General features: G+C 43.6%; 1 protein-coding gene and 1 long non-coding RNA gene across 2 annotated transcripts in view; one reads left to right on the forward strand and one right to left on the reverse strand.

The window, feature by feature from the left end:
• Positions 1–808: 808 nt before the first annotated feature.
• The window catches only part of LOC133145156 (uncharacterized), a 34506-nt gene continuing 20289 nt past the window's right edge, over positions 809–15025 (forward strand). Inside the window, exons 1-3 of the long non-coding RNA XR_009710838.1 lie at positions 809–1221; positions 1314–1364; positions 8457–8505. This is a non-coding gene — a long non-coding RNA (uncharacterized LOC133145156). The remainder of the gene's footprint in view (positions 1222–1313; positions 1365–8456; positions 8506–15025) is intronic.
• Positions 4688–14414, reverse strand: ntf3 (neurotrophin 3). The gene is made up of 2 exons (XM_061268311.1): positions 14247–14414; positions 4688–6047 (listed from the first exon to the last, which is right to left on the reverse strand). The coding sequence occupies exons 1-2, from the start codon at positions 14262–14264 to the stop codon at positions 5193–5195; spliced, it is 873 nt and encodes a 290-aa protein (XP_061124295.1). The 5' UTR covers positions 14265–14414; the 3' UTR covers positions 4688–5192.

Raw genomic sequence — 15025 nt, forward strand, 5'->3', positions numbered from 1 at the left:
GATGACTGTGTCAATCCATTTGTAGAAGGTAATGTTACAATTACCCCCTGTAAATGAGATGGAATTGGCAGGAGAGGAGGAGAATAACAAGAAGTGCCTCTTAATGTAAGCAAAAGAACTCCTTTGAGTGATGTTGAAGCCAAGAGCTTGGCAAGAGTTGACTGATGTGACAGGAAAAAAAAGACCTTTGACCTTATTTACATGCGGATGCTTGCCTTAAATATCGCACTCTTGCGTAATTTTTTTTTGGCTCGTTATTTCTTGTTCCAATTATCTACGCCTACCTTGCTACTAATATGACTTTTCAGATCGAGTAGTCTTGTCACAAATTATAGCAAACAGTAGCATTTCACTTATGTGCTAAATCTGACAGCTAGGGGCGCTATTTAAACGGAAAACAGATAATAAAGTGGTAACAAAAATAGATTTACACAATTTCCATTGTTCTTTGCTGATTGGCTAGGACAGTCCACATGATTCTCCCGCCTTTCTTGTGTGGGATATTATTAAATATTATATGCGTGCTTCCCTCTTGGCAGCATCCTGATTTTGTATTGTCTTTGTGTCAGAAGCCATTTTAAGAGCAATTTGTAAGAAAGTCTGAATCAGGCAGTGAATTAGTCGTGAATAGTCGTGAACTGTCGAGTTCCTGGCTCCAGTTTTCGAGTGCAAAAATCAGATCTTCGCTACTGTTTGTGTCCGTCACTTTTACACACAAGCGTATGGAAGGCGTGCGAGGCGCGATTGTGAACGGTGCGTGTGCGCGCACCGACAACAACAACCCACGTCTCTTGTTGACCTCACACACTCTTAAGGGGAATGTGGCTGCTACCCAAGGCACCCACAGCTGCTTGGTGAGTGTGTGTGTGTGTGTGCATTCCATGCGCATGAGGATGTCCATCTGTCGCATCATTGCTCGGAACGCAACACGACTTCCTGAATGGCAAACTGGTCGTGATTTACGCTGACGTCACGGATGCTCATTCGTGGATTGGAGCACTCAAGGAAACCTCATCGATTCCTGCCTTAACGGGATTTGTCCTCCCATTGTTTCCATTAAGTTGATTATTCAACAGCCTAATCACCCGAAGGTTCATTGCCGAAATTAGTTACACAGCGTTTCAACTAAGTCAGCTAATCGGCTGATTGGTTACGCTGACTCCATCTGACCGTCTTGCCACGAGAGTAGGATTAAGCAAATACAACTGAATTTGACAACAGGTAATGGCAGTCAAAAATTGACGAGATTAGCACCCTTTTTGTGTTTTTGTTTTGTTATATTTTTTCCCCAATATGTTTCTTCTTCCATACAGGATGTTCTAAAAAGATTTTGACGAGACACGCCGACGTCGATAGCTGCGAAGGTATGTGCTAACTTCCTCTTACTTTTCTTTTGTCTAAAACGTGTCTTTCTTTATAAAATATGTTTCCGAGGTGTTTTTAAGGAACCCCCGAAAATGTTTACAAAGCCTCATTTCTTGCTTCGGCTCATCTATGTTTAATAAAAATTGGAATTTCAATCAAACCAGACACATTGTAAGCAAAAAAAAATAAATAAATACGAACATGCGGTGATGGGTTCACACGAGCACAACCGCATCGAAACTGGGGTGACCTTGGGGGTCCCAAAGCCCCCAAATGATGACATCATTCATCATTTCTGTTTTGGCGCAGGGAACAAGTGACCTCCAAGCGCTTTCGCTGCATAACATAACATGGAAATTCTTTTACTGTTACCGACAAAATTCCGTCCGATCGAAATGAAGTTTAGCTTGATTAACTGACGCTTAAAAATCCCTAAAATAAGAATCTATTCTTCGATAGGTCTAAATATGACCAAAACTGTGTTACCTGACTTGTTGTGAGAAAACTTCAGATGAGGTAGTATTTCGAGTCAGTGGGTTATGACACCACTTCGGCAAAGGGCTAAAATAATATTATGTCACAGTTGTGGGAATGGTTGTGCTGTGATTACGAGGCCGTCGTACACCCCTGTGCCGCATTAAAAAAAAAAAAAAAAAAAGTTTGACTCAGACAAATGAAATGTCACCAGAGGATGAAAAAATCTCGTCAACTTAAAACACGTAGTGAAGCTCCTTGTAAAAACAAACTGAATGTTATTGGATTTCAAAGGCCACCGCTTGTAGACATTACCAAAACAAATGTTTTTTTGAGGAAAATAAATCAATCAATGAATGAATAATTTTGTCAGTCCCAATTCTATTTTTCGAACCATGCATGCTCTATGTCCACGCATCCATCCTACTGGGTGGTCGACGGCGCGTCGAGCTCCAGATGTTCACGCCGCCCTCACATCTGCAAGTCATCTGGTGCGCAAAGCACCTTCTCGTTTCCGCCCCCCACCCCTTTTTCCCGCTATCCCCCGATGTGTTTGTGCTCGCACCAGGACGGTCTCGCCCTCCGCCGCCTGCACAGGCCTTCCATTGTCACCTAATTAAACGTGGGCCCGCATAACGAAAACCCTTTCCCCACCCTATCAAACATTTGTTGAAGACCCGCCAGACGCAAATCCCGTGACACGCGCACTTCGCCGTTTGATAGCGTTACATTTTGCTTGGATGCTCACTTTGATAGCTACTTATAAAAACGCCGAAATCTGCATATGCTACTTTTACGGTCGTATCCTCGGCCCGAGATCTCCATTTGACCCGTAGGGCCGGCATACATCCAGAAAACTATGTGAAGCGGCCTATTTTTGGCAAGACACTGATGGTTGGCCTCCCCGAGGACCATATTAGGACTTTTATTCCGAGCAGTTTAAAAAAGATGGTATTTAAGGGGCTCCTTTCAAAGCCGATATGCGGAATGTCTGATGCTGAGGGAGGCATTGGCTCCCGGCCTTGTAAAGCGCTTCGTAATCCACAAAGTCTCAAGTATGCGAGATGGAGCAGATGATCGTGTTCTCGCGCAGATGGAAACTCTCTGCGCTGATTAGAAGCAGAAAATGGTAATTCATAAACAACATAAACCGTCCCTTTGTTCAGGAATTTGACGGCTTATATATTTTGCGTCGTAAAACTGCCTTGTTAGCGGCTAACAGATAGCAGTCGAGCCACGGCTAAATGGCAATACTGAAGTCGAAATGTATCTATTTCTATTACTTGTCTTTCAGCAAACGCTGAACCAAATCGCTGTTTCGAAAGTAACTGACGTTTTCAGATTCAGCGACACCAAATGACCTGAAAGCTGTTGAAACGTTCTTGGCACCAAAACCTAATGTCGACAAGCGTAACCGTTGCCTCTGATTAGATTTGATTTAACACCTCCTATTATAATATTACTGTTAGTCTTCCGTCTTTTAACACGTGGGCCAAGGTCCAAGAAACACAAACCTCTTCTCGCCTCAACACTTTAAAAACCTCAGCGAGACATTTCTTGCACTCGCGTCTGTCAGAGCGCAGCCACCCGATGCCGAAAGACTTTAGTAATCTCTTCTCGCTTGTCGAGCAAGCAAGGATGTAAGTTAATACTCTCGCACCAAGGTCCGCTTCATCTGAAAAGGCTTATTTGGCTACCCGCGGGTTTGTTTTAACAGGTTAGGAGAACATCGAAAATGTCTTTGCAAAAGCTCGTTGGGTCGCACCTCAGCCCAAGATGAAAATTAGCGCAACATTAGCGTAGCGTGTAATTGATCTGCACGTGGTTTAAGGAAAGGGTTAGCTCAATGGCTTCTGACAAAGTACAACCACAAATCCCCCCTAGGGTTGTACAAAATCAAAATAAGAACAGTCATTCATCGTTTTGACATGTCAAATTTTAAAACCACAATAATAACACGTGTTTGAATCATGAGCCAAGGGACCAAAACAATGGCTTCTGCGATGAGTCGAAGATTTATTCTTTTCGCATTGTGAAAACTGATTCACATCCTTTTTATTTGGATGCTAATTGCTAAGCGCTAATTTCCGTTACATCTACGCAGACATTTGATCAGAAGGCGTTGCTGATCTCCTCGCTTAAGCCTGGCAAATGATAAGATCCTCTCAGAATAGGAGATTATGGAATTGAATCCCACCTCGGCATAGTATACGCGCATCTCCTTAAATCAGCTTTGCCCCTATGTACGACCCCCCGCTTATTAGACGTGGCAAAATTTGACGTGGCCTCGTGTGACTTGCGAAGCAGCTTTTGCGGGAATTTATTTTTCAGTTTAACCACGCCCACTACCAACCCCCCCCCCCCCACGTCACACTGACTGTGCGCCGTATCAAAGCAAAAAAGTAAATTGGCCGTTGTGTTCGATTTGAAAAACAACGCCGAAGCCCAAATTGATTCCAGACGTGTATTTTCACAAGCAATAAATTCTTGGTGTGAAGTTTTTATTCTTTTTTTTTTCTTTTTTTTTTTCTATAAATTATTTTGCAAACCAAATAAAAGGAACCTGGTGGTGAATAAATATAATGCAGTAAACCAATACACTTTGTTGATGGAATATTTCAAAACATGAAGTTTCTTTTTTTTTTTTTTCAGGTTTTATTAAAAGGAAATAACATATTGCCCGTGATATCAGTTTGGTGACGAGAGGCATCCGTGTAGACGATACAACTGTTTTTTAATATATTTTTTTTATCATCACTTCATTCACTGACAGCAAATTGTGGATTTGGTTTGTGTATGGCTTCACAGACTTCCGTTTGAAGCTATGGTTTGGCCAAATTTTCGAATCTTTTGTGTGTGTGCCCAAACAAATCTGAAAATTGTCGCTGATAGTTTGCAGCATTTTCTTTTTTTTTTTTTTTGTGGATATTGCTGTGTGTGTGTGTCCAACGTTTGCTATGCAGCCACACTGGTCAAGGCACGTAATAAGTCTCATGGGAAGCACCTTTGCAGCCCGGCTCGGCTTTGTAGTCCATTGTCGTTCATTCCTGGTCATCGAGATTTTTGGTTCCTTTGGAAGCAGACTTCTTTCAATAAATAACACAAATATATCCATACGTATAGATTTAGATGAACATGTATGAACTACATGCATTTCATATAATTTAAATAACTTATATATACAGTTCCCCTTCACACCCTGACTCGGATGAGTTCCTCCAAAACAGCAAGGCTGCAACCAGCTCGCGGATTTGCAGCATGAATGTGGACCCACGTCTTTCTTCAGTAGGTGTCGTTTTAGATGGCCACCAAAGTGCACGATCCCGTGGCGGAGAGCTGGAAACGGAAGATGTTTACGTCCTGTGACGTTTTCTGGACAGCGCGCAAACGCAGGACGTGTCGATGCGTATCCACCTCCAGCCGACCGAATTGCGAACCTGCGTCAGCGCCCGCACGTAAGTCTGCGTGGTCTTACACTGGGAGTTCCAGTTCTTGTCGTCGATGCCCCGACAGCCTCCCTTAAAAGGTCGAGGGGTCCGACAGCGCGTCTCGTAAAAGTATTGTTTAATATCCTGCGCCGCGCTGGTTTTAATTTTGTCCAAAACGGTCACCGGGGTCCCCCTGGTGTCCACCGCTTGAGTTTTATCAGTCACCCACTGGCTCTCGCTGTCGCACACCGAATATTCCCCCCGGTAACTCTTGTGCTCCGTGTAGCGCTTCTTCCGGGTCTTGTTTACGGACCTCTCGCCCATCAGTCCGCCGCTCGCAAAGTCGTCCGCCATATACAGCGGCGGCGGTTGCAGCGGCGCCCGGTCACTCAGCAGCACCCGGGGCGAATTAAAGCGCTTGTGCTGCCTCAGTAGCTCCGAGTTCAACATCATCACCTGGCCCTCGCCGCCCCGGCCCGCCTCCTCCCTCCACTGCTCCGCGTCGCCGTCGGCACTGAGGAGAGGCGGCCCCGAGTCCCGGTGCTCCGCGTCCCTGCTTTTCCCCTGCTGGCTTTGGTTCCCCCGGTTCTTCCCCCTGGTCAGGTCAGCCTGGAGAAGCTGTATGATGAGGGAGTTTAAAGGATCCGGACTTGTCGGCGGGAGCTGCTGCTGTTGTTGCCCCTGGCGACTGTTGTCCATGTTGGTTGCCTGGATACCATAGAGGTACACGAGGACCATCATGTAGAGCAGGATGGACATCACTAGATTCACCTGTAAGATCTGCAAAGCCAGACAGGAAGGGAGCAAGTTTGAGAACTCGAAACACGGCTTTTTTTACTTTCACAATCCTCCTCCACTTCCTCTTGAAAGAAATTGCATGATATTCTAAAAAAAATAGTATTGATAGTAAAAGTTAAAAAAAAAAAAACATGGGAAAAAGATGTTTTTAATTTTCGGCCCCATAATTTTAGAGCCACAAATTGACTAAACTGTTTTCTACCCTCTCCAGCACACATGGCGATCAGGCGCCATTCCGCCTCCCAGACGACCCTTTCCATTGCTCTATCAGTCCCTTGCCCCGCCGTCTTATTTTATCCTCCCCTATTGGCCTCATCGATAAGTGCTTCACTCAAGGCTATACAGCTGTTTTGCTCAAAACCCCGGAATTCTCTTGACGTCACGTGGACATGCTCTTCCTTTCACAATTACACACGCCCTCAAGTTCTGCTATATTTCCATGTGCATATCACATTTAATACCCATCTTAATTTCCTCTAGTATAATGATGACTTGCCAAAAGCAGCGACGAGATCTAATCTGGTTTCATTGTTCGGGAAATGACAAGAGTACTCACTGAACCGCCGATAACGAGCATGATTATCCAAAACCGTGCTTTCCGCAAAGACTAAATGCATTCTGTACATCCTGTAAATTACTCCCGTGGCAGGTTCGGGCAGGAAGAAGCATTTGACGCCTCGGGGAGTCCAAAGAGAATTCCTCACATTCACAAGAGTTTTGCAAAGTTGCGTTTCGTGTCAACTTACGTTACGGTCGGCCTTGTAAATGTCTTTATTTGGCGACTAGCTTAAAACAGCTGTTGTTTTTTTCCGCCTAGCCCTCGAAAGTGGGTGAGCTGGGGTTACTATGGCGACAATTTATCGCTAAGGATCGTGAAGGTCAAATGGTGACTTGTCATCGGCATCATCTGAAAAATGCTTCGCCCCAAAGAGTCATGAAGTTGGAAACAGCATGAAACATGTTTACAAGAAGGTCATCAAGTGCCTGTGAGACTTGCTCAAGGACAATTTATTTTTTCATGTGACATTCAGATGGTTTTGCGGTCGATATAAAACCGGGCAAATCTGGAATGCTAAGTTTCGGGGGGCTTTGTCTAGCAGCGCCGCAGTGCTCCATGTGATTTTTTTTTTTTTTCTTTTTTAATAATACTCATAATTTGTACTGGCTCCGTCTTCTTCTGGTGTCTTGCCAATGATCTGGGCCGTTTCATTGATGATGACAATTGAAAGTTTAATTGTGCAGATGTCCTCAAAGGCTAAAGAAGACAGATTCGATAAGCCAATAAAAGTCAAATGGATGACACTTCGGGGTTGTACAGTGACTTGAAATAGTTTAAAAAAAAGAAAAATGTTTTTTTGATCAAGGGCTGTAATGAACTGAAATGATTTCAAGGCCATTTTTTGAAAATCTCAAGAGTATGAAAGGAACACATTTCTATTTTCACATTTAATATCCTGATGAAACGTGTATTTGTTTGTTTGTTTTCCCTCCCGCTGTCTTTCATTGTCACTAAAATAAAAGCAAATGTCAGGCCAGGGTTTTTGTTTTTTAATTTAAGTGTCAGCGTTAACCACACAAGTCATTCTTTGATCCCAGCGTCAAGTTCTTATCATAATTTCTCATCTTGCTGCAGAAAAGGATGTTTTGCTTTATATTAGAGCCAAAGCGAAAAAGACGATAACCAGTCACATCCGAATAATTTAGTTTCATGTGGAGGTCTGCTTTGTTCTTTGGTCAAACTTTTATGATTTCCCAGTTGCATTTCGCACCCGTAAGAGTCTGATTAATGGATCGGATGCAATATTTTATGCCGTTAATGACAAAGCGGCTCATTCAAAGAGCACAACAATTCACTTCTTTATATTCCAAGTGTCGGCTTTACGAGACCATAAATTTACATTTGTCACATGGTTGCAGCGTGACACTGAATGTAAACGTTCGTCACAATGATGCAGCGGTGTTTAACAACTCTTAAGTGTCAAATTAAGCAACAAACTGAGATAAATATATGTCCGGTGTCCAAAAATAACCGCGTAGCTTTCTCTTAATAAAGTCTTGTTCACATTGATGTTGACAAATAATGCAAAACGCCATAGCTGGGCTTAACCCATGGTGTCGGTCTCGCGGCGATGAGCTATAAATATTTGAACAGATATTCGCACACTCACGGGCATATATTCTTTATCCTCTGCAAAAAAACAAGTCAACATCTCCATGTATTCATTACACCGCCCCCAAGAGGCCAATATCAAAAGGAGCGGAGCAGTGTCCATTGAATTGTAGCAAACAGCATTTGATTCTTTATATTCTATTTCATAATGTTTTTATAAATTAAATAAAAAAATATATATATATATATATTTTTTTACTTAACACGGTTTGGTTTTGCAGGTTCTGATGGAATTGTCCAACCATTGCAGCACCTCTCCGGGACACGAAGGTAAGATCATTTTAATGAATATATATAAATATATCATAAAATATATATAAAATAAAGTTTAATAAATAAAATAAAATATATATAATATAAATATAAAATTTTAGTTATTTTAAATATACTTTTTTTCCAAATTGAAATTTAGACCAAAGTAATTGCGTTTGGCTATAAAAGGTAAGAGAGATTTGTCATTCACGGTCGGAACGGCGTGCGCTCGGAGGCACCGTCGTGTTTATTGGAGCCTTTCCATCACCGATATTACATTAGGCGCGGCTATGAATTATAAACTGCTTCTTGAAGTGGCGTAACGACGCAGTGGAAATAAACATCGAGCTTAAGAGTCCAAATAAACGACACGCTAGGGGAATAATCGGCATCACCTTTTAACGGCGGTGTGAACACGGCAGACCGGGCGGGCGCTTAGTGTCGAAGCTTTACAGGACAGTGTGCCAAAGCAGCAAATCCTCCCCGGGGATTTCCACCCCAAGACGTCTGAGCGCTAATACTGCCCAGTCGACTCCAGATGTTTGTACGGCGAGGAAAAAATGTCAAGCATGGAGAAAAATGTCAAGCTCAAGGTCATGTTTGCGGCTCTGTTTTTTTTTTATCCTCCTAATGATCCTAATAATAAACAGCCCGGGAACGATGAACAGTTATGAAGGCAGAATTCGATACAGATCTACGTTTCGTCCTCCAACCTGCACCAGGAGGTTGTCGAGCTCAGTTAAGTGGGAAGGGCAGAATTCCAGATAATAGGGAATTTCGTTTTAGGAGCCTTCAGGAAGGTGAGTCATCGAGCTATTACGCCGTGACACAACTGGTTTGAGAGCGCGAAGCGTCGTCGCAGGTTGTTAGCGGCCATGCTAGCAACAGCTGATTTGGTTGATTTCCGATCAAATGAGAGGACAGCTTTGTTTATAACACTTGTTGTTTTTAAAATGTCATTATGCATACCCTTTGTTCTTTGTTCCATCCTGTTTAGAGATGAATCTTATGATACCAAATCTGATTTATTGCCACTTTTTCCCCAATGACACGGTGTTGGAGTCTTGTCATGGAAATTTAGCACTGGTCATTTTATAATCACGCCACAATTGGATCCCCCCCCCCCTTAGCATAAAAAAACAGTTGCTGTTGTCAATGTGGTTAGTGATCAACAAATCTTTCCTTCTATGAGCCAGTGAAATGTTTGGATGCTCCTGTAAGATCCTTTTCATCGTGTCCAACGGTTAAAAAACAAATAGTTGTCGGGTACCCGTAATTCCAGTGACAGCGACTCCAAAGTCAGTGAGCTCATAGACTTGCTCACAGGAAGAGATAGTTCGACTTCAAACAATCCGTGTCTGTGTGTGTATAAAACAGAGAGTACAGTTGATTCAGTATTACAACCGAATCGCCCTCAGAGATCAGGGCAAGTTAATCCAGCGTCAAGCCTAATGGAATCACCTCCACAAGAATAGACTTGTAAGGCTCTACAGTGGCTTTGACCTTCCTCAGTTGAGTGTTTGTTGGTAGTATTTTATCGTCTGTTGCCTCTGCACTTGTTAATCATCTGGACACAGCGCCCAGTGACGAGGGCAAACTCGAGGCGCACAACTGCTTCGCTACTGTCGAGACAAAGAACATGAATTCAAATGTAGGAATTTAATTCTGGAGATCTTTCTTTTTTTTTTTTATTATCCTACCTGGAGTGAGTGGATGATTAACTGCCTAACGTTTTGTGCTGGGTGACCAAGTTTATTTCACTTTGGCTTGACATTGGAACTGAGCGCCTAAAAATTATTTTTAATTCCAGTGCCATGAAAAAATGATTTCACATTTTGCTCTCGCGTATATCACGCTTGAGCGTTTTGGATCAAGCCAATTTTGGACAACCCAAGTAAATGTAGAATCCAGTTTCTAAATAAAAAAAATACTGTCCTGTCAGTCAAACAAAGTGAAGTAGGCCAGAAGATGTCAAAAAGCAACGCATCATGCTCAGAGCGCTATGACGACTCATCCAGGAGTTCACATGGATGGAATCCTGAGAATTTCAGGCCTTTCAGCAATAACATGGACACCGGGCGAAAATAGAATTCATAAGCAAGGCAAAAACCACTACTGACAAAAACAATACAAAGGCTTGGCTCCCATTTGCCAATAAACGTCTGGGTGATTCCCCCAGACATTTTCACAAATATTTTGTAAATATTTCCAAATCGAAAAACACTTTGGTCTGTGGCAGCTCTGTTGCTTAAGGACCTTGGACAAAGTCCAGACTTGAATCCAGTTCAGATTTTTTGTATTACCGATTCTGTGACCAGTTATTCAAAATTGCCTTTTTTTTTACATAGGCAGGGATATTTTTTTACAATAATAAATAAATTAAATCATTTAGAAACTCCATTTTATAATTACTTGGGCTGTCTTTATGTGATATTCAAATCAAACAAGAGTGTGGTGACTGTGGAAAAAAAATATCTGGGATCTGGAGGGCTCCATCTCTTTTTCATGGTACTGTATATTTAGCAGTCACATCTGCAGAACATCCTGAGGCCCAGGAACTGCTGGAACAACTTTAATACATTTATTTTTATTTTTATTTAATTTATTTGCAAGCAAACAATCGTGTTAAAGTGATCCAATTTGTGGGGAAAAAAATAGTAATTGTTCATTGTTGACAGATCCTTATCAAAAAAGTTGGTGGCAGAGCAAGCCGAAGTGAGCGCACATGATCCATCTCAAAATACGGGAAACAATGGATATCCAATTTTCCGCTCGGAAAAGCGCCTCGATACAAGACGCAGTGCCGTTCTTCTTATGATCCCTGGATGAGATATTATACGATTCTTCATGTGATGTTTTAATTTTCCGTGTAGCCCTAATCAATCAGCCATGTTCCGTCGAGATCTAAAAAGTTGAAAACGTGTCGTAACAAAGACTTGACGTGTTAAAGTGGCCACCGTAAATCCTACATTTCTCACCGCCAAAGTGCCAAGACTGTTTCATTTTATAACTTGGAATGTAGCTGACAACTTGATTTGCTTTAGCTGAAATGGCAATGACTGCTTAACATTAGCCTCAAGGCTAGATAGCGATTAGCATGCTAGGAGTCAGCTGCCATTCCGCTAATCAAAGCATCTCATGTCCAGCAACAATATTTTCGAACTCTGTGTTACTTAGGAGTGCCCGACTAAAACGTCAACACGTTTTAGTACGGTATACTGTCCGCCCGTCGCGCGTTTGATTTAATGGGCCCCCTGACGAAATGTAAACAATAAGACAAAATAATTCTGATGAGTTGCACATGTCTGTCCCATTCTTCTCATCCCACTCTCCGGCGGGACCGCACGAGTCGGACTTTCACTTTGTTCTCCCACTGACTAATAAAACGGAGATGAGTGGGCAGATGCACATTAGGGTGGATCTCCTTGCCGAATGCATTTGTATTGTAATGTCACATATTCGACAACATTGAGAGGAGTTTTATCTGAGTCACTTTTAGGATTCAATATTTAGCTTCATTGCAGAGATTAAAGTTAGGATTAGTTTTATTTTAAGGTTCGGGTTAAAACCCAATGGCAGGACAAGCAAGGATTAGGCGTGTGTGTGTGTGCGCTTGTGCGCGGTTGACACACTGGGCAGCGAATTGTGCCCGCCGGCCATTCGAGCGTCTGTCAGTTCAAATATCAAAGCGCCCGCTAACCAGACTAACACGTCGCCACAGATCACCGACGGGCATCTCGTGGCACTTTGACAGATCCGCCACTGTGCTGCCAACTCACTAACCAAGTTCACGCTTGTATACACTTGCTAACAAGTCAACTAGGGTTGGGTTGCTAGGCGAAACGGATGCTTCAAAGTGAGATACTCTAGAATTCAGGAGTCCATTTATCAGCCACCGCTCTTATCAGCAGGTCGCAGCGGCCGTGTTTCAAAAGTGGAAACACAAAAGATGAAAGGGGATGTTGCAAAGTGGGGCCGTTAAAAGAAAAATTAGGTCCGTAAATATCAGCAAAAGTGAGGGAGATAAAGTCAATGATTCCAAACAGAAGGTGAAGATTAGCGGGTCGGAACCGGCGGTCATCTGACAGAAGTCATCTGAATGCGTAAGCTCACCTCGGAACCGCTCGATGGCTATCGGCGCTTCCCGTCCGTCACGATCAATAGAGCAAAAAAGACGCCGCTCGTTATTCACCGTTTAATGTCAGAGTTACGTATTTGGATTATATTAGGATAAACGCGAGGCCGCGAGCAATAACTCACGTCGTTCGTTTCTTTGCCCATCGTGCCGCGCGATTGCTCGAGCCGCGCGGCATGCGTTTAATCAAACGCCCGATGCATTCTTCGCTCGTACAAGCCGTAAGAATGCGCCGCGTATAAACACTCTGCGAAAAAGGATAAACAATGACGGGGGCCGGCGGGGCTTTGAAAATTACAACCGCATAAAATGAAAGGAAACAACTCGATCCAAGCACCGCCGATGTCTTTGCTTCGGCGCGAAGCTATTGGAAGACGATAGGGTTCAAAGGTCAAAGCCCATCAAGGTGGTCTCTTGTCTGACAACTCAAATTCCAACACGGCGGTACCGCGACGTCTTCCCAGGAGAGCCTTGCGAATCCGAGCAGCGCTCTCACGGGAGAGACCGAGAGAGCGAAACAAAAAAAACAGACATTGAAGGAAAATCCTTCTCCTTCTCGTCTTTTGTTGTGACAACCTGATCGCTACTGTAAAATCTGGACTCATCTCACCACATGATTTTGGGTCCAGATCGCTATCGACACGCGCTTTTTTTTTTTTTAGTTTACACAGCTAAGTGTCTGCTCTTGCAAACCATTAAGACTCTTGGGGAGATGTGACGACTCCTTCCAAAGTAAACATTTCATGGAGACGGTCTCGAGAAGCGAGCCGGGATTCCGAACATGGCCGTCCTTCGCTAAATCCAGCAGCATGGCAAAGAATTGTCAACCTGAATCGATGCAGCCGTCGCCCAGAACGAGTTGGCATCTTTTTTCGCGGGGCCTATAAAGTCGACATATGTAGCACTGGCGGATGCCTCGTCTCCTAATTCCCCTCACCCTGCTGCTCGCTTGCATGGCACAGGCGGGAGGGCATCCAATCCGCCGCTGCAACAGCTGTTCTCCAGCCCCCTTTGCACGCGGACAAGCGCTCGAGTCGACTCTCAGCGAAAGGGGGAAAGAAAAAAAAAAAACGCAGCCAAACCCTCACACCTGCCTCGTCAAGCCGTCGCGCCGACACGTTTCCGAACTTCACACCTTGACAAACTTTCCCAAGCTCAAAAGAAGCCATTTTTTAAAATGTGTTCTTATTATAAAGTGAATATATGAGCAAGTCGACAAGGCTTCGCGCCTCCCAAAATACAAGCTGGACCACATCAGCTCGTTCCACTCCCTCGAACACGTCCGCACGCCTTTCCTCGCAGCTCCAGGGGACGCGCACAATATTTATGCGCAACTTCTCGAAACCCAACCCCTCTTACCTGCACAAAAGAGACGGGGGGGGGGGGGCGAATCTCTCCTCCCTCTCATTTGTGCTTTTTGTATTGGCCCAGAGCAGCTTTTTAAATACATAACGTGTGTTGTACGGAAAAAAAAAAAAAGGTCAATATTTACTCCGCAGCCTTTCAAAGATTTGAACGCCGCCTTTGGTGCCAAGTTCAGTTCCGCCACTTGAAGACGACCGCAGTTCTAATTTTTCCATTTGATTTATTTCGTTGAATCAGTAAGCAAAGTTAGTCCTCCTACCGTAATAAAGGTAACCATAGCAACGGCCGGTTAGTATCCAACAGAGTCGACATGAAGGTGATTTAATTCTTGGACAGAATCCTCTGGCGAAAAACTTCTCTCTCACTCAGGAGGGCTGCCGAGCGCCTTCGCACTACCGCCGCCACACTGCTTCTGGGAGGAAGGAAGGAGAGGATCAGGGTGTGCGTAATTCTCGCTCTCCCGCTCTCTTCCTCTCTCTTTCTCCCCCCCCCCCCTTTTCTCACCCCTTTCCAACATAATCTACACACACTCTCCGATGCAGGACAGATGGCGCTCGGTGCAAAGAGCTGCTATACGCGCGTACCTGAAGTTAGACTTCAAATTTGGAAGTGCACATTGTGTAAACATGTATTTCTATTTTATTGACGTAGTCGACTACGGTGTGATGACAGTCGAGTCGAAGTCCATTAATCGATTTCGGCGAACCGGTTTCACGTCAAGACATATTTTGACAGACAGGCGAGAATAAATGACGAATATTGAATTCAGTTTTAACAAATCGGACGGTCGCATCGTGTGTTTTGTAGCGATGGCAAAGTTGCTGACGGACGGACGAGATTTTATTGTAGTAATGGACTTTATTTATAACGCACATAATATAACAGTAATAAAACAGTTTTTTGGGGTTTTTTTTGGGGCCCAATCAATTCTCGTTTGTCATGTCAACATCCAGTGCGTGCAAATGCTACTAAATTCATTGTTGGAAAATTCCTTCCATGACAAAGCATTCATCATACTCCCTGTTTCGGCGTCCCTTT

This window comes from Syngnathus typhle, linkage group LG21, assembly GCF_033458585.1.
Source record: "Syngnathus typhle isolate RoL2023-S1 ecotype Sweden linkage group LG21, RoL_Styp_1.0, whole genome shotgun sequence".
Lineage (NCBI taxonomy): Eukaryota > Metazoa > Chordata > Actinopteri > Syngnathiformes > Syngnathidae > Syngnathus > Syngnathus typhle.